Here is a 26,381-nt window from a genome sequence, read left to right as displayed (position 1 = left end):
AAAATGTTTAAAAAGTTATATGATTCTACCATAAGGGACATGAGTTGGACAATATTGTTTTACCTGTATTCCCTTTAAATCTCTTCACAGACAGATCATAAAGCTTGTCTCAATGAAAAATATTTGTATCTGTTAGATTATGTAGAAAAGTAACAATGTATTATTCTAAGAACTTGTTATAATTAGTTATAAGCTTACTAAGCTTTTTTTTAATGAGTTATTCAAAGAAGTAAAAAAGCAAAAAATATCTTGGGTAAATGTTATGTGACCCTGCTCTTTTAGAGATACTTAGTCTATCAACACTTTAGGACAATCCTAACTAATAAGAAATTTTTGAGCTAATAATTCCAAAAGGTCCACTTTTAGAGACAATTTGATCCAGTGAGAATCTCCCTAATATCTTCCTCAATCAAATACAAGGCAAGGTGATGATCATTTAAAAATTAGCTTCAGTGAATCTAGTGGTTAAGCAAAAGCCCCTTTTTAACAATACACTACAGGCCATGAGCCTATGCCTTAGACTTTAATATTTTCCTGCTTCTCTACCCTTTTTTTTTTTTTTTTTTTTTTACTTATTTATGGCTGTGTTGGGTCTTCGTTTCTGTGCGAGGGCTTTCTCTAGTTGCGGCAAGCGGGGGCCACTCCTCATCGTGGTGCGCGGGCCTCTCACTATCGCAGCCTCTCCTGTTGCGGAGCACAGGCTCCAAACGCGCAGGCTCAGCAGTTGTGGCTCACGGGCCCAGTTGCTCCGCGGCATGTGGGACCCTCCCAGACCAGGGCTCGAACCCATGTCCCCTGCATTGGCAGGCAGACTCTCAACCACTGCGCCACCAGGGAAGCCCTACCCTTCTTTTTATTTTCTTACCCTATTTTTCTTCTCTTTTCCACTTACACAAGGCTTGCATTTTAAATGTTAAACATTTAAAACATATCATTATGAGAATGTTTTCACACTTAAGACTTGCCAGATAATATGAAATGGTTTCTTAAAACAAGCAAAATTTTCAGGTCTGTATCTCTGAACTCCCTCCATCCCCACACCCACCAAATAAAACTCTTAATGGACAAAACTTTAAATCATCGGAGGAAACTGTTGTCCTGAAAGATCAACTGGACAAGAAAAAAAGAAGAAAAAATCAAATCTCCATAATGTAAATTCCCTGTCAGAAAGTGCAAAGAAAAAGTACGATTACCTTTGCTAAATCTATCACAACTTCAGGGAGCCTGGGATAGCGTCTTTCAAGAGGAACCGTTTCTTTGATTTCGGGCAACCTTACCCCAGCAAACACAGGATTTTTATAAAACAGCTCCTGATGTCTTGGAATGAGATTACCTGGCAGTGAGAATGGCACACATCTCTGTCATTACGCATCATGGGACAGGTGGTGTGGAGTAGAGATGAGGGTAACACAGCTGGTAGAGCGGGGACTCTCTCCGCATGCAAAACCAATCGAACACGACAGTGCTCTTATTGTGGTGGCGCCTGGCAGCCTTTAGGTGGCTTTGACATAAGTCAACGCGAAAGAAATTAACATTCTTATCTAAACATACTCATTCAGAAAAGTTTACACGCTACTATACATAGAACTGAAGACGCAAGGGAGCATAGGAAAAGCACAGGTAAAGAACATTGTATAATTTCTTAGATATAAGTACCAGCACTGCATTTCTAACTACAAAGCATAAAGTGCTGACCAAAGATGAAAATATTAATAGTCATATGGTGAGAATCTAATCTAGATAAATAAGTTCCACCCTTTGAGAATTTAATTTTTGCCCAGTGTATCTGTATCTAAGGGCTGATTTGATCACTTTTATCTTTTCTCTCAACTTTAATACCTAACCTAATGTAAAATATATATGAAAATTCTGCAATAAGAAACCATTGTATTGTTTATTGAACTTCTAACCTGGAAACTAAAATCTAAGAGTTAAATAACCCTCAAGTAATTACCCATTATTTCCATTTTACAAACTCCATCACCCAACAGAAAGTTGATATTTCAACAAATGTAAGATGACTTTGATAGTCTAGCTTTGAAATTCTGTCCAAAGCACTAGCAACAAAAGTCAGAACTGCAGCAAGATTAAATTACTTTGGAAGTCCCTGTGTCTCTCAGTTTGAAGATGAGAATGAGGGTAATAGTCATATAACACCAAATGCTTGCTGACCCAAAGATAATATGATCATTTGTATTCTCTCTACATGTGATTTATTGAATGCAAAAGTGCAGAGAGAATGTACAATGTTTGCTCTTTTCTTTAGGGGGGGAGTTGGCAGGAGGGCAGGTGAGAGCATGATTAGAACCATATGTCAGATAGACAAAAGCCAGACTGAGAATGACTGAATGAATGAATATATATAAAGAGAGAGATAGATGAGGTTTTCCTACTTGCTCTCTACAACCATTCAAAACACGTGTCATCTTTAATGTACCAACAGCTTGTAAAATAAATATAAACCAACAAAAACACAGGGAAAAAAATCACTAAAATTTAAAATGCAGGTGTATAATCTTACCCAAACACACCATAATATGATATAGCTGATCGATATCAGAATCTCCAGGAAAAAGGGGTTCCCCCATGAGCATTTCAGTTACCAGACAGCCAATGGCCCACACATCAACAGCCCTGAAAGAAAAGCAATGTGGTGTAAAACCTGGCATCCTAATATGTTTACTATGACTGAATCTGTTCTGCATATTACTATTTGGTATTCTTGGTACTGAAAAAAGTAGTAGTAAGCCTTAAATTACTCCACAAAATACATTTCCCTATAAACTTAAAGTACTAACTTCCAATTTTACATAAATCAAATTTCCAGAAACTTCAATCATGTGACATGAGGGAAAAGACCTCCGAAGAGTCAAAACAGTTGTTAAGTATACTTTATTCTGAAAATAAGCCTTTTGGGTTTCCATTCAGTGGCTATTCATTTTTTGTTCACACATGATTTTGACAAGGTTCATCAGTCTATCCCACTATACGCTGAAAACAGCATACCAGAAGGAGATGGATGTTGCGAACACAAACAACATGGAGAACTGAAAGCTAATAGGGAGAAATAGAGAAACTGTCTTAAAAATCGGTCACAAAAACTTAAAGAATATTCCGGCATCATTACCATAGAGACAACTACCTTGAAATTGCTTAACGCCATAGTGGAATTATAACATGGTACAAAAGTGACAGTATGGCGGTAAAATGAGAGCTCAGAGTAATTAAGAAAATATTAAATGAAGTGTACTCTGAAAACAGAGAAATTGCAAAAAAATATTTTAGAATGATTTCTATCAAAATCAGTAAAACTTCCAATCCCTTCCTCTTTGAAGAATTCATTTATGAAGACGATTTATGTTTTTAAAACTATTCACACAGTTCCGTTTCTACCCTCACCCTTGCCCACGCTACTTTGCCTCACTGCAAGTGTCAGACTTACCCGGTCAATGCTACCTCTCTTTACAAGTGATAAATATACCTCTTTCTAACTTACTATTAAAAACAGACCACTAACCTTGATTTCCCTACCTTTAAAATGATTATACTCACGCCAACTTGTTTCACAAGAATGTTTAAAGGGGAAGCACCAAAAATGTTTACAAATAACTTTATAAAGTTCTCTAAACTGAAAACTTCCATTCAGTGTTAGAGGGATCTTTCATCATACTAAAAACATGTTCATGTGGAACCTAGAAACATGGTACAGATGAACCGGTTTGCAGGGCAGAGGTTGAGACACAGATGTAGAGAACAAACGTATGGACACCAAGGGGGGAAAATCGCGGTGGGGTGGGGATGGTGGTGTGCTGAATTGGGCGATTGGGATTGACAGGTATACACTGATGTGTATAAAATTGATGACTGATTAAAAAAAAAAAAAAGAAATGGGTAATGGAGTTGAATAGACATTTCTCCAAACAAAATGTACAAATGGCCAATAAACACATGAAAACATGTTCAACTTCAAAAAAAAAAACAACATGTTCCATTTTATCAAGAAAAGAGAGTTAAATCTGCCCTCCCCACCGCCCACCTTGCTGATGTCTTACTTGCCATACTTGACATCACCAACCAATAGTTCTGGAGCTCTGTACCATCGGGTTGCCACATAATCAGTATAAACCTCCCCAGGAGCTGCCAGTGTCCGTGCAAATCCAAAATCACATAACTTGACAACACCAGACTGGGAGATTAATATATTCTCTGGCTTTATATCTCTGTGTATGATCTAAGACAAAAAGCAGAGTATGACATATATTGGCACATCAAGTTAAGCAAACTAATTACTTTTGAGCACCTGTCATATGCAGGGCACTGTTTTTGTCCCTATAATAAGTACAAATAAAAGTCTATAAAACTGTTCCCGGCTTTAAAGAACCTGGGACCTAGTTGGCAAAAAAAGAACATTTATGCTTAAAATTTTATTTAAACGATCAAAGATATTGGATGAATATATATTATTAATTACCAAATCAATTGCTCTGATAAGGACTGCTCTCAAGACTAAGAGAGTAAAGCTGTCATTGAAGACGGGGCTGGTCAGGGAAAATTTTTGTGGAAAAGGGTGGGCTCTAAGACAGGTCTTTAACACTAGCGTGACCTGGATAAATGTAGAAATGAAAGGGCAACCCAAGTGAGGGTAACAAAAAGAGCAAAAGAGTGAAGATGGGAATAGATCAGGAGATGCTGGGGAAATGTTTTTTCTGGAGTAGAGGTTATGTACTAGGTTATGCCTCAACTGCCACCCTGGGAAGTCTGAGCTTGTGTCAGGGCCATGGGAACCCATGGAAGTGACATGACCAACAGGGTGTTTAAAGAAGATGTTGGCCATGAACAAGGTAAAGCAGAGAGGGGGACCAGAAGTGGGGAGAACAGCAGTGGGACAACTAGGAGGTGATAAGGGCCTAAACTAGTCTGGGGCTCAAAGGAATGGAAAGGAAGAGGTACAGTGTAGAAATATTTTAAATCAAGAATCAACAACTCTGCTACTACCTACACTGCACATCTAAAAGAACTGAAAGCAGGGATTTGAACAAATATTTGTACACCAATGATCATAGCAGCATGATTCACAATTGCTACAAGGTGGAAACAACCCAAGTGTCAATCAACCGATGAATAACAAAATATGGTATATACACACAATGGCATTTATTAAGCCAAAGAAGGAATGGCATTTTGTTACATGCTATAACATGGATGAACCTTGAAAACATTATGTTAGTAAAATAAGCCAGACATAGAAGGACAAATATTGTATATTCCACTTACACAAGGTACCTAGAATAGGCAAATTCATAGAGACAGAAAATAGAATAGAGGTTACTAAGAGCTGGTGGGAGGGAAAATGGGGTTGTTACTGTTTGATGGTTACAGAGTTTTTGTTGAGGATGATGAAAAAGTTTTGGTTATAGACAGTGGTGATGGTTACACAACACTGCGACTGTATTTAATGCCACTGAACTGCATATTTATAAATGGTTAAAATAAATATTATTTATGTATATTTTACCACAATAAAAAAAAAAGAGGAATAAAAAAAAAAAGAATCAACAGAATTTAGGAAGTAATCTCAGATATTTTACTTAAACCTGGGAATCTAAAAGAACAGTGGGTCCATTACCAAAAATACAAAAGTCTGGAAAAAGTTAGGTTTGATTAAGAATAATTAGTAGTTTAGTTTTAGCCATGTAGGCTTTTATGTGGATTTCTGAGTACCCAAGTGGAGGCACTCATCAAGCAATTATAAATGTAAAGAGGCTAAAACAAGGTCAGTTGGTTATGATTTCTAAAAGAGAGACTATGGAAGGAGAAAACAGGACACTGGGAGACAATGTTAAAAATTCTAGAGCTGGGCAAAACAAATTATTAGGCCTAGTTCTCTAATATAAGTAAACTATATTTTGAAATTTTAAAAAATATATTTATTGTAAACTCAGAGGACCAGCATCCTAATTGGCATTGCTGAGCATTTTGCATAAGCTACCAATTTCTATTACATCCTAGACATCCATGGTAAAGGTCACAGGGCCAGCCCCACATCTACCATTAGTATTTGTTACTTTTATAATCACACAAAAAATGTCACTTAAAATATTTTGTAAAACTGGCAGAATCAGTGTGTTAGTTATTCATTTTATACTTTGTGTCATTTTACCTAGAACTGCTTTTCTTTTTTTTTAATTAATTAATTTAGTTAGTTAGTTTTGGCTGTGTTGGGTCTTCGTTGCTGCACACAGGCTTTCTCTAGTTGCGGCGAGCGGGGGCTACTCTTCGTTGTGGTGCACGGGTTTCTCATTGCGGTGGCTTCTCTTGCTGCGGAGCACGGGCTCTAGAGCACAGGCTCAGTAGTTGTGGCGCGCGGGCTTAGTTGCTTCCCGGCATGTGGGATCTTCCCGGACCAGGGCTCGAACCTGTGTCCCCTGCATTGGCAGGTGGATTCTTGACCACTGCGTCACCAGGGAAGTCCCCTAGAATTTCTTTTATATGATTCTCAAAGGATATAAAATTGTTGTGATAGACAACAGAGTAATAGCAGGGATTTTCATATTTCACAACTAGGCAAGAGAATCTGAACTAACAAATAAATGGATTCTTAGGTGTATGTATCTGACAAAACTCATTACTTAAAGTTTGTGCATTTCACTCAGTAAATGTTACCTCAAAAAAAAAAAAATCTGCAAACTCTAGTTAATGACATGCAGAGCTGAAGTATTTAGAGTTGAAGTCTGCAACTTACTTTAAAAAATGCATAAATAAGGGCTTCCCTGGTGGCGCAGTGGTTGAGCGTCTGCCTGCCGATGCAGGGGACACGGGTTCGAGCCCTGGTCCGGGAAGATCCCACATGCCGGGAAGCAACTAAGCCCGCGCGCCACAACTACTGAGCCTGCACGTCTGGAGCCGTGCTCCGCCATGAGAGGCCGCAACAGTGAGAGGCCCGTGCACCGCGATGAAGAGTGGCCCCCGCTCGCCACAACTGGAGAGAGCCCTCGCGCAGAAACAAAGAACCAACACAGTCAAAAATAAATAAATAAATAAATTTATAAAAAAATAAATTTAAAAAATAAAGGCTTAAAAAATGCATAAATAAGACAGATTAATAAGTAGATAAATAGATGAACAGATATATAACTATGTCATAAAACAAATATAGCAAAGTGTTCACAAGTATAGAATTCAGCAGTAGGTATATGGGTGTCCATTGTACACTCTTCTAACTTTTCAACTTTTTAAATAATTGTTTAAACACTTACATTGTGACTGTGACAAAATCCAATGCCATTGATAATCTGAAACAAATACTTTTGAGCTAGCTGGTAGTCTAGTCCATTTGGAAAGAGCTCCAAGTCATCAAGAACTGTATGGTCAACAAATTCAAAGACTAGGTACCATCGCTTTTTTTTCTTACACACTTCCAACAAATTCACGAGATTTTCATGCCTCAGTTGCTGTTATAAAAAGAAAAATACAAAATAGTTTTTACAAGATCAAATTACTAGTAATTAGTCACAGTCTAAAAGAGATCTTAGCATGAGAAAAACATGTAAATAAAATGCATAAACGGTATAAATTGTGAAACTATATTTTGGTTTTTAAATTAGAGTCAAAAGGGCTTCCCTGGTGGCGCAGTGGTTGAGAATCTGCCTGCCAATGCAGGGGACATGGGTTCGAGCCCTGGTCTGGGAAGATCCCACATGCCACGGAGCAACTGGGCCCGTGAGCCACAACTACTGAGCCTGAGCGTCTGGAGCCTGTGCTCCACAACAAGAGAGGCCGCGATAGTGAGAGGCCCGCGCACCGCGATGAAGAGTGGCCCCCACTCGCCGCAACTGGAGAAAGCCCTCACACAGAAACAAAGACCAAACACAGCCAAAAGTAAAAATAATAAATAAATAAATAAGAGTCAAAAGACCATACTGCTCTATTCTCCTCTCAGAGAACACAATAAAGCCAATGAGAAAAAGAAAGGTAGGTCCATCTTTGATGAAACTAAGAAGGATTTATGACCCCTACCCACAGCAAACGAGGTGGCACTGTCAAGGTCAAACAGGAGTCTAGGAAGATACCAAGAGATCATCTGTGGCTACAAAGCTGGCAGAGCAGAGTTTTCCAAAATTGGTGACATAACCTGAAAAGAAAAACAACAACAACAAAAAACCTTCTTTGGTATAATGAGAACAGGGCTCATAGACTGTCAGTGAAACCATCCCTAGAACTGAATGGCACCAGGGAACAGGAGGGGAGGGGCTCTGAATAATCACATAGGAACTCATTTGCTGGAAACAATCTGTCAGTGAAGCCAAGTGGAAGGCAAAACAATTCATTATGAACAAACCTGCAACTACAAGTTTCAGAGAAATTAAGAATAACATAAATCAATCCCACACTCAGCCTTGTGTTGTAAGGAACATTGTTGTGAACCATGGTGGATTCCTGCTAGCCTGGAACAAGACCACAGGTTTTCCTGAAAATGAACCTCCTACAGATAGCTGGTCCAGGAGGGGCTCTCTTTGTTACAAGATAAGAAACAATCAAAAAGGAACCAATCCAGTCTCTATTCAAAGATACTATAAGAAAAGAGAAGGAAACACAAATGGCAGATGAACACTCACCAGAAAATGTTGCCTCTTTTTTTTTTTTTTTTTTTTTTGGCCACACCATGCGGCTTGCGGGATCTTAGTTACCCGAGCAGGGATCGAACCCGAGCCCTCGGCAGTGAAACCACAGAGTCCTAACCACCGGATCGCCAGGAAATTCGCTGTTGCCTCTTTTTTAAAGAGGAGGAAACTACTAGAATACAGTCCTCAAAATCCTCAAGGAAAGAAAGAAAATTTATACCCAAAAAGATTGTCATTCAAGAAAAAGACAGCAGACGGCTTCCCTGGTGGCGCAGTGGTTAGGAATCCGCCTGCCAATGCAGGGGACACGGTTTCGTGTCCCGGTCCGGGAGGATCCCACATGCCGCAGAGCGGCTAGGCCCGTGAGCCACAACTACTGAGCCTGCGCGTCTGGAGCCTGTGCTCCGCAACGGGAGAGGCCGCGACAGTGAGAGGCCCGCGCACCGCGATGAAGAGTGGCCCCCACTCGCCGCAACTGGAGAAAGCCCTTGCACAGAAACTAAGACCCAACACATCCAAAAATAAATAAATAAATAAATTTATTAAAAAAAAAAAAAAAAAGAAAAAGACAGCAGAGAAAATTTTCTGAACATGAGCAGTAAATCCGTTAGTGTAGGACTAAGTGTTATACAAATGTGGGTATCACAGTTACAAAATAGAAAGTGAATATTTAAAACCTAACAATGTACAAATGATACTAGTAACAAACTTAGGAGAAAGAAGAGAAGATGCAAACAAAATAAGAGAGTATGAAAAAAAAAATAAGAGAGTATGTATGTGGATTTCCTTGTCAATGGGACAGAATTATATTTTTGACCTGAAATTTTTAATTATAAGGTCTAATTATATTTACAGGTTTAATGGTAAGCACTAAGATAAAGAAGACAGCTTCTAAAATCAGATGGTGGATGAATGGGAGAGAGGAGGAAACAGAAATATAATAATTACTTTACAAAGGATTAACTATATTATATAACTCTATAGTTATAAAGGTAACAAAAAGTACAAAATAAAGCCTTTCCAACAAAGTATAATTTATAATTGTTATTTAATATTTTATGTAAAAGTTAATCTTCTGAAGACTCAGGGAAATCATTGTAGATTAAAATAAGAAATAAAGATTTGCATTTATAAGAAAAAAAAAGCCTTTCCAAATTACCAAAGGAAACACATCCAATGTTTAAAAAGTAATTGGGGACTTCCCTGGTGGCAGAGTGGTTAAGAATCCACCTGCCAATGCAGCGGACACAGGTTCGAGCCCTGGTCCAGGAAGATCCCACATGCCGCGGAGCAACTAAGCCTGTGCGCCACAACTAGTGAGCCTGCGCTCTAGAGCCCGCAAGCCACAACTACTGACCCCTTGTGTCACAGCTACTGAAGCCCGCGTGCCTAGAGCCCATGCTCCACAACAAGAGAAGCCACTACAATGAGAAGCCCGTGCACCACAACGAAGAGTAGCCTCTGCTCGCCACAACTAGAAAAAGCCTGCGCTCAGCAACAAAGACCCAACACAGCCAAAAATAAATTTTTTTAAAAAAGTAGACTATATAGAAAAATATTTTTAAAGTAGTAATAAAATACATAATATTATAAATAATAATAACTAACCCCTACATAATGCTTACTATGTTCCATTACCTTAAGGACAAAAACCCTATAAAATAGTTGCAATTATTATCCTGTTTTACAGATGAGGAAACTAAAGCACATAGAGGTTAAGTAACTTGTTCAAGGTCACACAGCAGTAACTAGTAGAGGAGAATTAGAACCCAGGAATTGTAGCCTCTGTCTTTTCCTGAAAACATTTCAGTTTTGTTTAGTTCCTCCTTCGTGTCCAGAACATCTGCCTTATAAACACACCCAGACCTGCAGCTGACTTGTATACAAAATATTTAGAGTTCTTATTCTTTTTTTTTTTTTTTTAGATTTCTTATTCTTAACCACTAAGCCATTCTGACTCTAGAGGGGAAAAAAAGGAAAACTAAGACCAAACTTATGTTACATCATAACTATAAATGGGCTAAACTTAGCTATTAAAACAAAAGATTCCAGGTTGGATCACAAAGCACTTTCCAAATATATTAAGTGAATTAACGCATATCCATACAATGAAATAAAATGCAGCAGTTAAAAAGAACAAGGCAGTTTTATGTCCACGGGTATGCAATAATCACTAAGCTACATTAAGTGGAAAAAAGGCAAGATGCAGGTCAGTGTGTAGAATATGCTGCCATTTGATATATGTACACACACCAGAATTCCTCTGATGGATACAGTTGCTTATGGAAGGTATAACTAAATAGCTGGTACACAAAGGTGGCAGGAAAATACATTTTAATTTTATAGTATATTCATATGTTACCTTTTCAAAAATTAAAATAAGTAGATAAATAAAATTTGTATCAGTGTGTTAAAAGATAAACACGCTAAAATTGACAAGAGTTTATTTGAGCAAACATTGATTTAAACTGGGCAGCACGATACTGAAAGAGGTTAGGAACATTCTACTGGTAGAAGCTAAGGGAAAGGGTTTCCCTGGTGGTACAGTGGTTAAGAATCCGCCTGCCAATGCAGGGGACACAGGTTCGAGCCCTGGTCCAGGAAGATCCCACAGGCCGCAGAGCAACTAAGCCCCTGTGCCACCACTACTGAGCCTGCACTCTAGAGCCTGCAAGCCACAACTACTGAGCCCTCCCGTTGCAACAACTGAAGCCTGCGTACCTAGAGCCCATGCTCCGCAACAAGAGAAGCCACCACAATGAGAAGCCTGCCTGCCACAACAAAGAGTAGCCCCCGCTCGCCACAACTAGAGAAAGCCCGTGCGCAGCAATGAAGACCCAACGCAGCCAAAAATAAATAAATAAATAAATTTATTTTAAAAAGAAAAAAAGAAGCTAAGGGAAAGGCTTTTATAGAGCAGACATGGAAGCAAAGCAAGTAAATCATTTGATTGGTTCCAGCTTAAGTGGTTGCTTTACTTGGGAAAGCCTAGTTGACTGTTTGTGACTGGTTGTGCTTAACTTACAATGTCTTAACCTTGAGCATTTACAGGAATTGGGTCTGGCTTAGGTTTCCTTTGATTTGTTTACATAGGGTGCCAAGGCATTAGAGCCACCTTAGTCTAATGGCTTATTGTTTCACTTGGTTTTTTATTATAAGTACACACACACACACACAAACTTCTAGTAAACTTAAATTTTAATAGGTATGTAGAGAATTCCCTGGCAGTCCAGTGGTTAGGACTCCACACTTTCACTGCTGAGGGCCCAGGTTCAATCCCTGGTCGAGGAACTAAGATTCTGCAAGCCTCACAGCCAAAAAATTAAAACATAATAAAATAATAAAAGGTATGTAGACTTCCGGTTTCCTGTTCTACATGTAAGGAGCTTGGAAGTCTCCACTCCACCCTAACAAGTAAAAAACTGAGTAGACTAAAAAATCAACAACTCTTTTTGGATTCATAAGAGATGAGAGGACATAGGGCAAACCACCGGCTCCAAGACTGGAGAGACAAACCAGCAAACACAGGGAGTCTCTGCTTACTGGAACAGAGACTCACGAGGGCACAGCTCTGTGGGAACCAATGCCAAGGTAGGAAAACCTGAACTGCAATGGATAAGTTATCGGAAGCTCAATGCGGCCAAGCCCGAGAGTTAAAAACTTCAGGGAAATCCACACAACACTGTAAGATGTTATTTCTAGGAGCTCAGCCAAGTTCCGATGGTAAATTTCGGAGAAGAATCTCCTTCAGCTTTCACAGGGAGAGGAAAAAAGGAACCATTTGGAAATACGCCACAGCACTCTGTCCTTAACAAGGCCTGCCCTTGGGGGGAACTAGTTAAGCAGAGCCTAACCAGCTGAGGAAGGGAGATAGCCAACTTCAGCCTACTGTAGCCATCTTATCCCACCTAAGGAGGGGAGAAAAAGCCTGAAGAACACTTGTAAAGTTCACAGGCTAGCGGCATAGGTTCACTGAAAGACTGAGACCTAATCATGGCACTACAGAACATTTCCCTTCCCCCAACCTCACCACCACATTACTAAAAGCCTATTTACAGCACTTCCTTTTACCTGGTACATCATGCCCAGCTCTGAAGAAAAAAATTACAAGGCGTACCAAAAGACAAAAACCACGATTTGAAGACACGGAAAAATCATCAGAAGCAGACGTGGCAGGGATGTAGGAATTATCAGACCAAGAATGTAAAATAACTATGATTAATTTGCTTAGGGTTCTAATGGGTAAAGTAGACAGCATGCAAGAACAGATGGGCGATGTAAGCAGAGAGATGGAAATCCTAATAAATAATCAAAAGAAATGCTGGAGATTAAAAAAACAAAAAACAGGGACTTCCCTAGCAGTCCAGTGGTTAAGACTCTGCACTCCCAATGCAGGCGGCCCGGGTTTGATCTCTGGTCAGGGAACTAGATCCTGCATGCCGCAACTAAGGAGCCCGCATGCGGCAACTAAGAGCTCTCGTGCCTCAACTAAGACCCGGTGCAGCCAAATAAATAAATAAAAATTTAAAACTAAAAAAAATTTAAAAAACAAAAGCACTGTAACAAAATAAGAATGCCTTTGATTGGCTTATTGGTAGACTGGACACAGCTGATGAAAGAATCTCTGAGCTAGAGGATATCTGAGTAGAATGCTCAAAAACCAAAAAGGGAAGAGAACAAGGACTGAAAATCTTCTCAAGCATATAGAAATAGACCTAAGAAGATAGCGAGGAAGAACTGGGTCAAAATCAATAACAGGAGAACAAAGAGAATTAATCTCAGGACTCAAAGCTGATTTTGCTATGAAGTAACAGATATGGAACTGAGGTTAGATTTTTGTGTCCTCTTGGGACTAAGAGGGAAGGAAGAGTCAAGTCTAAATGTCTTGCAAAGGCGGGGTCTTTCAGAAACCACCTCCAGTTTAAGATGGGACCCTAAGGGCTACACCTTCCCCAGTGAAAATGAACGGAAATGAACCAGTCCAGGCTTCACATCACCTGTACCTTGAACTTGGATTAACATACTAGACTGGGAGCATCCCCATGCACCTGGCAGAAGCAAATGAATATCCTCTCTGGAAGAAGATAACTTTTATCTATCTTAGCCTCAAAACATTTCTACAAATAAATTTCCAAAAACAATATCCAATATAAATAATAATGAAGAACACAGAAAACAAGACACTCTAAGCAAGTACTTTGAACTTACTGAGGAGGCACTGGGCTGGTAGTGTGCCTGTACCAGGACAGGGAAAATTTAATGTAGATCAGTGTAACTAGTAAAGGTAGTTAATCCCCAAGAGGGGTAAGAGGAATCCAAGGGATATGTAAAAATATAGCAGGGGCTTCCCTGGTGGTGCGGTGGTTAAGAATCCACCTACCAATGCAGCGGACACGGGTTCAAGCCCTGGTCCGGGAAGATCCCACATGCCGTGGAGCATCTAAGCCAGTGCGCCACAACTACTGAGCCTGCGCTCAAGAACCCATGAGCCACAACTACTGAACCCACGTGCCACAACTACTGAACCTGCGCTCTAGAGCCCGCAAGCCACAACTACTGAAGCCCGTGGGCCTAGACTCCATGCTCTGCAACAAGAGAAGCCACCGCAATGAGGAGCCCGTGCACTGCAAGGAAGAGTAGCCCCTGCACGCCGCAACTAGAGAAAAGCCCGCGCGCAGCAACGAAAACCCAACGCAGCCAAAAATAAATAAATAAATAATTTTTTTTTTTTAAAAAAGAAAGAAACTCAGGAATAATTGATAAATAGTGGAAAGGATAAATATTAGGTATTTATTCGAAGGAATAAAATCTTACATAGCATATACTCAGATCACAGGGCAACTGGGTCAAAAGTAAATAACCAAGGAGAAAAACCTAGAAATTTTCCACATGTTTGGCAATTAAGGAAAATGAGAAAATATTTTGAACTGCTAATCAAAATTTCTAGGATACATACCAAGCTGTTCTTAGAAGGAAAGTTATAACCTTAAATGCATATATGAGAAAAAAAACCTAGAAATTAAAGAAGTAAGCATATAACTCAGAAGTTTAGGAAAAAGAACTGTAAAATAAACCCAAAATAAGTAGAAGGTATGAAATACTAAAGAACAAAAATTAATGAAATAGAAAAGAAATACACAACAGGGAAGATCAAGAAAGCCAAACATTGATTCTTTCTAAAGATAAATAAAATTGATAAACTTCAGGTTAGACTGATGGGGGGTTGGTGGCAGGAGGGAGTTAACATAGCAGGTCTGAGACTTTTATCCCTAGAAAATTGGCTTGCAAATGAGCCCTTGTTCGCTACCTGGGTACTTGGATTTCAGAAGTGTTCCTTCATTTCCAGAACTGATAAAGTGGCTCACCGTGCAAACAATATGGTTTATGCTGAATACCTGCATTTCTTCTGAGAGTCTGGGATTTTGTTATGAGCCAGGCAGGGGGTACCTCTGTGACAAGGCCCCAGGAAAATTCTGGGCACTAAGTCTCTAATGAATTTCCTTGGTGGACAATATTTCACACGTGTTGTCATAACTGATTGCTGGAGGAAATAAGTGCATCCTGTTTTAATCCACTGGAAGAAAAGTGACAGGTTTCCTCTGGAATTCACCCCATGTGTCTTTTCCCTTTGCTGATTTTCCTTTATATCTTTTCTCTGTAATAAATCATAGCCAAGAGTACAACTGTTTGCTGAGTGCTGTGAGCCCTCCTAGTGAATCATCAAACCTTGCGGTGGTCTTAGAGACCCCCAACACAGTTGTTGGTAGATAGATAGATAGATGGGCAGATAAGAGAGAAGCAACAAATAATATTAAAATCATGTTTATATTCATGAGATAAATGAATATGTATATGTAATCTTGTCGTTTACTGCCAAAAAAGAAGAAATTTATACTTTAAACCAAGTTATGCATTTTTTTAAAAAAATTACTGTCACTTAAGAAACAACTCATTTTTTTCTCAATTCAAAATATGTGATAACTTACCTTTAGTAACTTGATTTCTCGCATAGCAATTTTTTTAACCATTTTGTCATCATCACTTTCTAAGAACTTCTTAATGGCCACAATTCTTCCACTATCTTTATTCCTACACTTCATCACCATTCCATAGCTCCCTTCTCCAACCAATCCTAGGTTCTCATATTTTTCCATTTTAATTAAAAACCAGTAGGAATTTTTCTTGCTGTGGAAACCAAAACATAGAGTTAATTATGTTGAGTATATTAATTTCCTTCACCCTCCCAAATTAATTCTTCCACACCTGTTTTCCATATTAGAGCAGACACTGCATCGATGGCTGCCCTGTGTAATGTTTCTGCATCTAAGTTATGTTTTCAAAATATTCACATACAGTTCATAATAGACAAGGCAAATGGAATTGAAGCCATTAACTTCAAATTATTTAAATTACTAAATGTCATGTTAATGAAATTTCAATATATTTTTAATTAAGATAAAGCAATACTTGAACTATTATACAAAACAATAACAGTTTACTTTAGAAAAACACAATTCCTTTTCACTTTAAGGTGAAAAAGGCACAAGTGAATCTGGTTACAGTGAAGATAAAATTTATTTTTTTACATCAGGTTTAAAAGATCAAAGTTGAGGATCTTTATGCGCTTTCTAGTCTATTGGGAAAAATATTACCAAGTTAACACTAACAACTTCTGATCAACTATTTTTCTTTACTTTTATTACCATAGTAATTAAATTCCTATATTGAACATATAAAATAACAGCAATGACATCACAGTATGTAAGCAGATTTTTAATAATTAAATGTTAGTGTACCAAATACAGTATTTCAAAAATCCTTTTAATGATTAATCACTATAAGTATGATTATTTGAATTTTGTGTTTAGAATTCTCTTACATCCCATTATATGACATTTTCTGGATGAAGGCAATCCTAACAAAATCTTTCTTACTTTACTAATAATTGGTGAAGGACCAGCAATCATTCCACCACATATTTTGGTATAGCAAAAGACTTTTCAGCCCAGATACGGTTAGATTTTAATTCATAAGTTTTGATCGCCATGAAATATAAAAGCTAATAAACTACAACTTCAAAGTTAAATTTATTTTTACAATCTGATTGTGAAATTAAATTCCAGAAGCAAAGAATAAAAAATGTTTCTGTTAATCCCAACGTGGTTCTAAAAGTTTTGGGAGGAAAAAAATAGTCTATTGGTAACTATATATTCAAATGACGATTCATAGTTGAATTTTTTTTTAATTAACCTGACAATATAAAAACACTCATTCAAAAAACTTGGAAAGAAAAAAAATTCTTACCTATAACATTAGTAGTGTACCTACGGCAACCTAAAATTAATTTACCCAGATTGTGAATTGTGATGTTTTCCTTGCTTCCCTATTGGTACACTGATGACAAAGACAAAACAAATATCCTCTTTGTTCTAGCAAACTGTGATAATCCAATGTATACAGTACATTTTCAACAGTTTACATTTGACAATTTAGGGGATATATATATATATATAATTATTATATATATATAATAATATAGTGTATATATATATAGTTATATATATATAGTATATATACATGGAAAGTCAGAAGACTGATCTTCGGGAGGGAAAAAATAAATAAATCCCAGTCAACACCAACCCAATTATTTCATTATTTTACTACCAGCTTTGATAGTAGGTTCTACTATAAACTGTTTACAGAACAGTGTCTCTGACACTAACTTTCTATACATTTGACATTTTAACTTCCATTTAACCTCTATTAACTTTTTTTTTTTAAACATCTTTACTGGAGTATAATTGCTTTACAATGGTGTGTTAGTTTCTGCTTTATAACAAAGTGAATCAGTTATACTATTAACTATTTTTAAATAAAATGTCAGTGTTTGAAAAAAATTTCTCAATGTAATTCTCTCTCTCCTTTCTTTAATTTTTTTTTCCTTCCACTAAAACAGCATATTTTATTAAGGACTAGACTTTAGGCTTATCATACCAAGGACAAAAATAGCTGGAATCTATAACCTGGATCATTTTAAAACATTTGCAATTAGTGTCCTCAATATTTGGAAATGCAAAGTGAACACAGTTAAAATTACCTTAAGCATGTCTAAGAGGTTCTGAAGCATGTCACAAGCTAACATTCTGCAAGTTGACTACTCCAAGTGTATTCTCCAACCAACTGCACATTTGGTCACAGCACACTGAACACACCTGCTTTTTCAAGTGGCACTTCCCACAAATACTTTAAAAGTATCAAGGCTTAAAAAGCCTCTTGTTTCCTGAAACAGTTACTCATAAACCATAACTTCTCATGCCTTCTACTTGGGAATGTTAAGGGTTATACAAACTAAAAGGAAACCTGGCCAATTGGCAATGTGGTAGTTCTGGACATGTGCCATGGAAGCATATGGTTCTCATACTAATAATTTAGATAATAAAAAAATGCTATTTTTTATTTTGTTAAAGACAGGTTGAAATCTCTTATAGATAAAAGAACGAGATAATAGAAGCTTTCAAAAGTATTATACTTACTGTTTCTTTTAAATCCTTTGGCGTGGAAATACCCAAAGGTTTTCAACTTGGAAACAAAACTGAGGTGAAATGCATCTCGTTCGCAGGTCTAAAAGATGCTGACTAGCAAACTAGCAGTTCTACTGCTGTCGCGATTTCTTCCGCAGACACAGTCAGGGGTCCCAGGTGAAGCAGGCAAGGAGGCCGACTGGCCTCAACCCACCGCAAGTTCACACTTCGGAGGACCGCGGGCCGCATGCTGTCGTCGTCAAGGCAACGACCTCACTCTGTCCCCAACCATAGGCACAAAGTCTCCAGAGAGAAAAGGCCGGGGTCTAAATGCGTCCACGGCAGGCACCGATACCTGTTAAGGCCAAGGCCTGTAGGGAAGTTAGCTGGGGTGCTAGGGCACCGCCTCCCAGCTCCTAAGGCGCCCGGTCCCTGGAGTCTGTGAACCTGCTCGGCTCTAGCTAGCCCTGGGCCAAGGCTTGGCCACCAAGCTGCAAGGGGCGGATCCTCACCCGCCCGGGCCCGCCCCCGAGTGCGCCAAGCCTCCCGTGTTCTGATTGGCTGGGTTCTGTCGTCGAGATCTCTGATTGGCTTAGCGCCAACCACCCATCCAGTTCACCTGGGGCTTGGCTCAGGTTCTGATCACTGATGCGCAGACGCCAGCATCAGCACACACCTACCTTCTCAAGTAAGGAAGCACCTTTCTGCCTTCACCGGGAGACCGCTCTTCGCGACTGAGGACAACAGGCGATTCTGGTGCTCACGGAGAGGCTAAAAGTGGTGGTGGTTTTGTAGGATTGGGTGAAAATGGAAGGGGGTGACAGTGCAAAGAGCGCCATGAAGCGTTTTTCAAGCTCCTCGGCTGGGCCGGGGAGTGGGCTCTGAAGCCCCTCAACCGGGAAGGTTCGGGCTTGATGGCGATTCGACGCTTCCTTTCCGGTCTGGGCAGTGGGGTCAGTCTGCCAGGTAGGAGATGAGGGTGACAGTCTAGGAGGTGATAAGTAGGCGAGGCAAGGTGTAAGTAGGTAAATGATGACAGAACTGGCGTTAGAAGGGACCCTGGGGAGGACAGCCTGGGCAATGAAAGTGAGGGAAATACTTGGAGATAACAGAAGGGGAAGAGAGGACATGAATGAAATAAGAGGAAAAGGGCTAAGACGGTTGGGGAACTAAAAGACTTGAGCAATACTGGCGTATGACACACAGCCAAATAGGGTGCAGCTGGGGATGCGATGTTTAAGGCACAGACCAACTCAATCCATGATTAGGCAAGACGGGTAGGTCAGAATCATGCACATGCTGAAGTCACACAAGAAACAGGGCTTTCCTCATTTTCAAGGAATTTAGGGTTTAAGCCATACCTCTGCAGTGAGGAAGCCTTAAGCACTCAGTTATTTTCATGTTAAATCATAAAAACTAACCATTTTATAATTCTATTTGGTTTCCATAATACCATGATCCAGTTAGGAGAGTGTCCTGGATAGCAGGTATTTATACCCATAGTCAATATTAAGGTATTAATTCCTTCTTGTATACAAAGAAATAAACATTCTGGTTTATAAATAAGCTTTTGTGAGTTTGCTTAGAATGAATTAATCTTCCAGTGCCGGATCACCTTGATCAAACTGCTTAAAATCCAGTTCCTGAAACTGTAATAATGAGGACCAGACCTGGGACCTGGGTATGGAAAGAATATAATTCTTTAGTCAATGCAAGATGTAATTAGCTCTATCCTTAGGTGTGACCACGTTAGGGAGCCATGCCCCATTTAGTTATCTCTATAGGCTATAATAGAATATGATGAACTTCTTTTATATGAGAAGCAGATTCCCTTTTATAAAGTGGCAAATCTGGGTTTGTTAGGCCTGAAGCTTGAGAAGAAGAATGTAAAAATATGTTACTTTTGTAACTTTACAAAAATATTCAACAACATAAACATTTTAAAGGTACCTCTAAGCAAAAGGCCCTGAAGTTTAAAATAACCTGTTTATATCCCACAAGCAACCAAAAGGATAAAGACTAAAAAACTGGATTTGGTGACTAGATAGTGCTTGAGAAAACAATTTCAAAAAGAATTGAGTTTGAAAGCCAACTGTAAAGGAGGCATAGGGTATTCAAGAATTACACATCCCTGGTGGCCCAGTCCTGCCCCTCAGCCCAGGCCTCCCCCGGGAACCAGGTTGTACCATGTAGGGAAGCGGGGATCTATTCACATACCTCAGGTAACGGAGGTGTGCAGATGGGGGAAGGGACTGTGCAGATCAAAGGCCGGGGGGGGGGGCGGTCATGGGGATCTCAAAAGGCTTGAGGATGGGGCTGCTTGGGGGGATGGGGAGGAGGCAACCTGGCAGGGGACAAGTGGGGGACCCAGCCGGGTTGAGCCCCTGGGCTCCAGATCTGTACAATACGGTTTGCTATAAAACTCAAATCTTCTGGGGGGTGGGGGCGGGGAGGCAGAGAATTACACATCCTGGGTAAAGTCATCTATTGATACATGTTTGGTGAAGAGGAGGTAGTATTAGGTAGAAGCAAGATTGGGTTATTGTTTATTTTAAAAAGAAATTTTAAACAAGAAAATCTTTGTAGGGAAAAGGAACGGAGAGAGAGGGGCTTTAAAGAGGCAAGAAAAGGAATAAACAATGAAAAACCAAGGACAGGTAGTGAAGAGAAGGTAATAAAGTATGAAAAGGACTTAGCCTTGAAGAAGTTTCTAGAAAAGAGGGAAAACAGAAAAGTGTAGGACAGACACATTAGCTGGCTTAGATCTTCTCTGTAAAAAAAATTTCTGCAGAAAAAAAGATAATGGTGAGATTGAGGCTCAAGGATATGTGAGCAGAAATTCCTTGAAATAGGTAGTTATGAAAGAAGACATTTTGATATGAAAGGAATATGAAATAGTAAAATGTGCCCACTTGAGCATGGACACCATGAATTTACAGTGAAACCAACTGACTCTGTTTCATAGGACTTGGCATCCTCAGGTTCAAGAATGGAGAAAATAGACAGTACGTAAGCTACTTAGGGAAGTGGTAGTGCAAGGAGATTAAACAAAAAAGTTAAGAAATCAGGGATGATGGAGAAAGCACAATTGAAATGGTTTGCCGTGGTTCCAGCTAGATCAGAAGACAAATTATGACAAGTTAACTAATAAGCTGAAAATACAGGGGCACTGAGAAAACGGAGCTCATCATAGGCATGAAGAGTAAGTTTAATGGGAGTGAAATAGGAGAAAAAGTTACTGTCAAAGAAAGCAAGTTGTGAATTTAAGATTTTGGAAATGGCACAAGATGATGATGATGAGTTCTAAAGAGTGGAATGTTTGGCCATTCCTTTGGGTAGCTGAAGTTTATTGAAAAATGTCATTGGAACTGAATTCAAAGAAACTTGAGGTCGCAGTATGAAAAGTCATAACCTTTTCCTAAAAAATCGTAACATGAACAAGTGGGACAATATAGAAAGAGGTTGAAATGCACATTTTAATCACTAAAGAAAGTGAAATGTTCTAAAAATCTAAAGAAAACACTGTGGGAGTGTATGAGATTGGCAACAAGAAGAAAGCCTGAGAGATGGCAAAGAAACAAAGGTTAAAAAGAGACTAAGGACCATATGACCCAGCAATTCCATTCCTAGGTATAGACCCAAGAAAAATGAAAACACATGTTCATACAAAAACTTGTACATGAATGTTCACAGCAGTACTGATATTCATATGAATTGATTTCATAGTAGCCAAAAAGGTAAACTCAAATGTCCATCAATTGATGAATGGATAAACTGTGCTATATCCATACAATGGAATATTATTCCCCCTTAAAAAGGAATAAAGTACTCATAGATGCTACAACATGGATGAATCTTAAAAACAGTATGCTGGGATTTCCCTGGTGGTCCAGTGGTTAAGACTCCACGCTCCCAGTGCAGGGAGCCCAGGTTTGATCCCTGGTCAGGGAACTAGATCCTTCATGCTGCAACTAAGAGCCGGCATGTCGCAACTAAAGGAGCCCACATGCTGCAACTAAAGGAGCCCACATGCTGCAACTAAAGGAGCCCACATGCTGCAACTAAAGATCCCACATGCCGCAACTAAGACCTGGCACAGCCAAATAAATAAATATATATATATATATTTTTTAAAAGTATGCTAAGCGAAAGATGCCAGACACAAAAGATCACATATTATGTGATTCCACTTATATGAAGTGTCCAGCATAGACAAATTCATACAAACAGAAAGTAGATTAGTAGTTACCAGGGACTGAGGGGGAGATGGGAATGAGGAGTGACTACTAATGGGTATGGGGTTTCTTTTTTTGGCACACTGCATGGCTTGCAGGATCTTAGTTCCCCGACCGGGGATTGAACCCGACCCCAGCAGTGAAAGTGCCGAGTCCTAACCACTGGACCGCCAGGGAATTCCCTGGGGTTTCTTTTTAGGCTAATGAAAATGTTCTGGAATTAAACAGTGAATATAGGAAGATAAGAAGTACATAGCCTGCCTAGAAATCTTTTTTCAGTAAATTTATACATTTTAGCTTAGAGTAGCCCAATTCTCTTTCTCACCTTAGCAATCATCTCTGTTAAGTAACTCTTGGCAACAATCATTCTTTACATATCTGGACATCCCCCCCAAAATGTGCTTCAGTCAGTTTCTTGCCAAAAAAACAAAAAAAAAACACCACTTAGGTCTCATGAGATACTGATTGATCATGGGTTTTTGGCACACTTCAGTTGAGTTACCAAGTGAAAGGAAGGGCCATAAAATCTTCAGACTACAAAAAAGTAAGGTTCTTTATTTTCAGTATATTATTGAGCATACAGCTATGAATACATTCTGACATTCTGTTAAAAAAATGGACTGGGCTTCCCTGGTGGTGCAGTGGTTGAGAGTCTGCCTGCCGATGCAGGGTACACGGGTTCAAGCCCTGGTCTGGGAGGATCCCGCATGCCGCGGAGCAACTGGGCCCGTGGGCCATAATTACTGAGCCTGCGCGTCTGGAGCCTGTGCTCCGCAGCAAGAGAGGCCGCGATAGTGAGAGGCCCGCACACTGCGATGAAGAGTGGCCCCCGCTTGCCGCAACTAGAGAGAGCCCTCGCACAGAAACGAAGACCCAACACAACCATAAATAAATAAATTAAAAAAAAAAAAAAGATCAAGTCCTTTAAAAAAAAAAAATGGACTGACTCATTTTGAAGTTCTTTTTCTTTGATGGAAGGACATTTGCCTTAGAAGAGAGAATTCTGTTCTCAATCTAGTAATTGATTCATTGACCTCATTACTACATTTAAAAGTGATTAAGACAATCAGATTTGGGGTGTGAAGAAAAAAGAACCCTCCTACACTGTTGGTGGGGATGTAAATTCGTACAGCCACTATGGAGAACAGTACAGAGGTTCCTTAAAAAACTAAAAATAGGGACTTCCCTGGTGGCGCAGTGGTTAAGAATCTGCCTGCAAATGCAGGGGACACAGGTTCAATCCCTGATCCAGGAAGATCCCACATGCTGCAGAGCAAGTAAGCCCATGCGCCACAACTACTGAGCCTGCACTCTAGAGCCCACATGCCACAACTACTGAGCCTGTGTGCCACAACTACTGAAGCCCGTGTGCCTAGAGCCTGTGCTCCACAAGAGAGGCCCCCACTCGCCGCACCTAGAGAAAGCCCGCACGCAGCAACAAAGACCCAACGCAGCCAAAAAAAAAAAAAGCTAAAAATAGACCTACCATATGACCCTGCAATCCCACTCCTGGGCATATATCCAGAGAAAACCATAATTTGAAACAATACATGCACCCCAGTGTTCAGTGCAGCACAATTTACAATAGCCTGGACAAGGAAGCAACCTAAATGTCCACTGACAGAGGAATGGATAAAAACGTTGTGGTACATATATACAATGGAATGTTACTCAGCCATAAAAAAGAATGAAATGGGCTTCCCTGGTGGCACAGTGGTTAAGAATCTGCCTGCCAATGCAGGGGACACAGGTTCGAGCCCTGGTCCGGGATGATCCCATATGCCGCGGAGCAACTAAGCCTGTGCGTCACAACTACTGAGCCTGTGCTCTAGAGCCCACAAGCCACAACTACTGAGCCTGTGTGCTGTAGCTACTGAGCCCATGCACCTTAGAGTCCGTGCTCTGCAACAAGAGAATCCACCCCAGTGAGAAGCTGGCGCAGTACAACATAGAGTAGCCCCTGCCCGCCGCAACTAGAGAAAGCCTGTGCACAGCAACGAAGACCCAACACAGCCAAAAATAAATAAATTGATTAAAAAAAAAATGAAATAATGCCATTTGCAGCAACATGGATGCACCTAGAGATTGTCACACTGAGTGAAGTAAGTCAAAGACAAATATCATATGCTATTGCTTATATGTGGAACCTTAAAAAAATGGTACAAATGAACTTATTTACAAACAGAAATAGAGTCACAGATATAGAAAACAAACTCATGGTTACCAGGGGGGAAAGCAGGCAGGGGGGAGGGATAAACTGGGAGACTGGGATTGTCAAATACACACTATCTATAAAATAGAGAACTAATAAGGACCTACTGTATAGCACAGGGAACTCTTCTCAGTACTCTGTAATGGCCTATATGGGAAAAGAATCTAAAAAAGAGTGGATATATGTATATGTATCACTGATACACTTTGCTGTACAGCAGAAACTAACACAACATTGTAAATCAACTATACTCTAGTAAAATTTTTTTTTAAAAACATGGAATACTATGCACCTGTAAAAAAGAATGAGCAGGCACTTTGTTTACTGATATGTAATGACCTCCATGATATATGGTGAAATAATAAAAGTAATGTGCGTTTGTACAGGGGGCCACCACTTATGCCTAAAAAGAAAAAAATGTATATTTGTATTCTCTTGGATATAGAAAGATCTCTGGAAGGGTGTACAAAAAAATTAGATAAAAAATGGTTGCCTCTAGCTAGAATTTTGTGGTGGTGGATGGAGGAAGGCTTTTCACTTACAAAACTGTACCTTTTGAAGTGTATTCCATGTGAGTTTTCCCCATTAAAAAAAAAGTAAAATTTTAATGAAAAAAAAAAAAAAAGACAATTAGATTTGGAAACCTAAAGTACAATACACCACTTATTTGGTCAAGTTCAGCATACACCATATTTTGTCAGTCACCAACACAGATATATCATAACAATATAAACCTGGGAATCCATTCCTCAAATGTTAAAAATAGTATACATTCTGTCTGCACTGATAACAAGCCTCTTATAAACTCTCCCTTGATGTTCCCTCTTCCTCTAGCCTCTGCTGCATTCCTGTTCGTATTCATAGCAAAACTACAGAAAAAAAGTCTGTTCATTTCCTACATCCTGTTCTCTCTTGGGCTTTCATCCTTATCACTTCACTGGAATAGCTCTTCCCAGAAGTCACTGAGACCTACACAAAGCCATCTGTGGCAGAGATTACTAGCTACCCACAGTAAACTGGTTCCTTTTTTCTCTATGTATAGCTTGCTTATTTTCTGAAATCTCCACTGCAGTTAGGGGTGATCATGCGACTGAATTCAAGCCAATGGAACATGAGATGTGTACCGTTCCCAGACCTGGCCCATGAAAATCTCCGTTCAAGATCCTCCATGTTGGGGCTTCCCTGGTGGCGCAGTGGTTGAGTCCGCCTGTCAATGCAGGGGACAAGGAGCTCTGGTCCAGGAGGATCACACGTGCTGCAGAGCAGCTAGGCCCATGCGCCACAACTGCTGAAGCCCGCGTGCCTGGAGCCCGTGCTCCGCAATGGGAGAGGCCGCCGAGAGGCCCACGCACTGTGGTGAGGAGTGGCCCCCACTCGCCGCAGCTAGAGAGGGCCTGTGTGCAGCAACGAAGACCCAGCGCAGCCAAAAATACATAAATAAAATTAAAAAAAAAAAAAAAAGATCCTCTATGTTCCTTTTCCCTCCCAGCTAGCTGTAATGGAGATGAGTATAATGTGATCTTGAAGCCACACTGTGAAGTTAGTAGAGCCTTCATTCATCTGGGTCCCTAAATGATTAAGTGAGGGGGAGCCAGACTACTGACCTCTTCATGACCACTCCCCCTTTTGTTATATGAGGGGGGGAAACTACTGTGTTTGAGCCATTAGACATTTTGGGGTCTATTTATTTTAGCAGTTAGTCCACCCTAATTAATTCACCACCTTCTTTGACCTCTCAGCAGCGTGACACAACTTTCTATACTTTCCAAGACAAATTCTTGAAACTTAGCTT

At 39.7% G+C, this 26,381-nt stretch overlaps 1 protein-coding gene across 1 annotated transcript in view; it reads right to left on the bottom strand.

The window, feature by feature from the left end:
* Window positions 1–18,481, bottom strand: part of CDKL2 (cyclin dependent kinase like 2) — a 39,927-nt gene extending 21,446 nt beyond the window's left edge. The window contains exons 1-6 of the mRNA XM_068542150.1: window positions 18,155–18,481; window positions 15,608–15,806; window positions 7,257–7,451; window positions 4,053–4,231; window positions 2,522–2,634; window positions 1,194–1,333 (exon numbers count right to left, since the gene is read on the bottom strand). Of these exons, the coding sequence (XP_068398251.1) occupies window positions 1,194–1,333; window positions 2,522–2,634; window positions 4,053–4,231; window positions 7,257–7,451; window positions 15,608–15,775 (795 nt within the window). The 5' untranslated portion in view covers window positions 15,776–15,806; window positions 18,155–18,481. The remainder of the gene's footprint in view (window positions 1–1,193; window positions 1,334–2,521; window positions 2,635–4,052; window positions 4,232–7,256; window positions 7,452–15,607; window positions 15,807–18,154) is intronic.
* Window positions 18,482–26,381: the final 7,900 nt, after the last annotated feature.

Source organism: Eschrichtius robustus, chromosome 4 (genome assembly GCF_028021215.1).
Source record: "Eschrichtius robustus isolate mEscRob2 chromosome 4, mEscRob2.pri, whole genome shotgun sequence".
Classification (NCBI taxonomy): domain Eukaryota; kingdom Metazoa; phylum Chordata; class Mammalia; order Artiodactyla; family Eschrichtiidae; genus Eschrichtius; species Eschrichtius robustus.
Note: the sequence above shows the minus strand (reverse complement) of the source record. Positions and strands in the feature narration are given on the sequence as shown.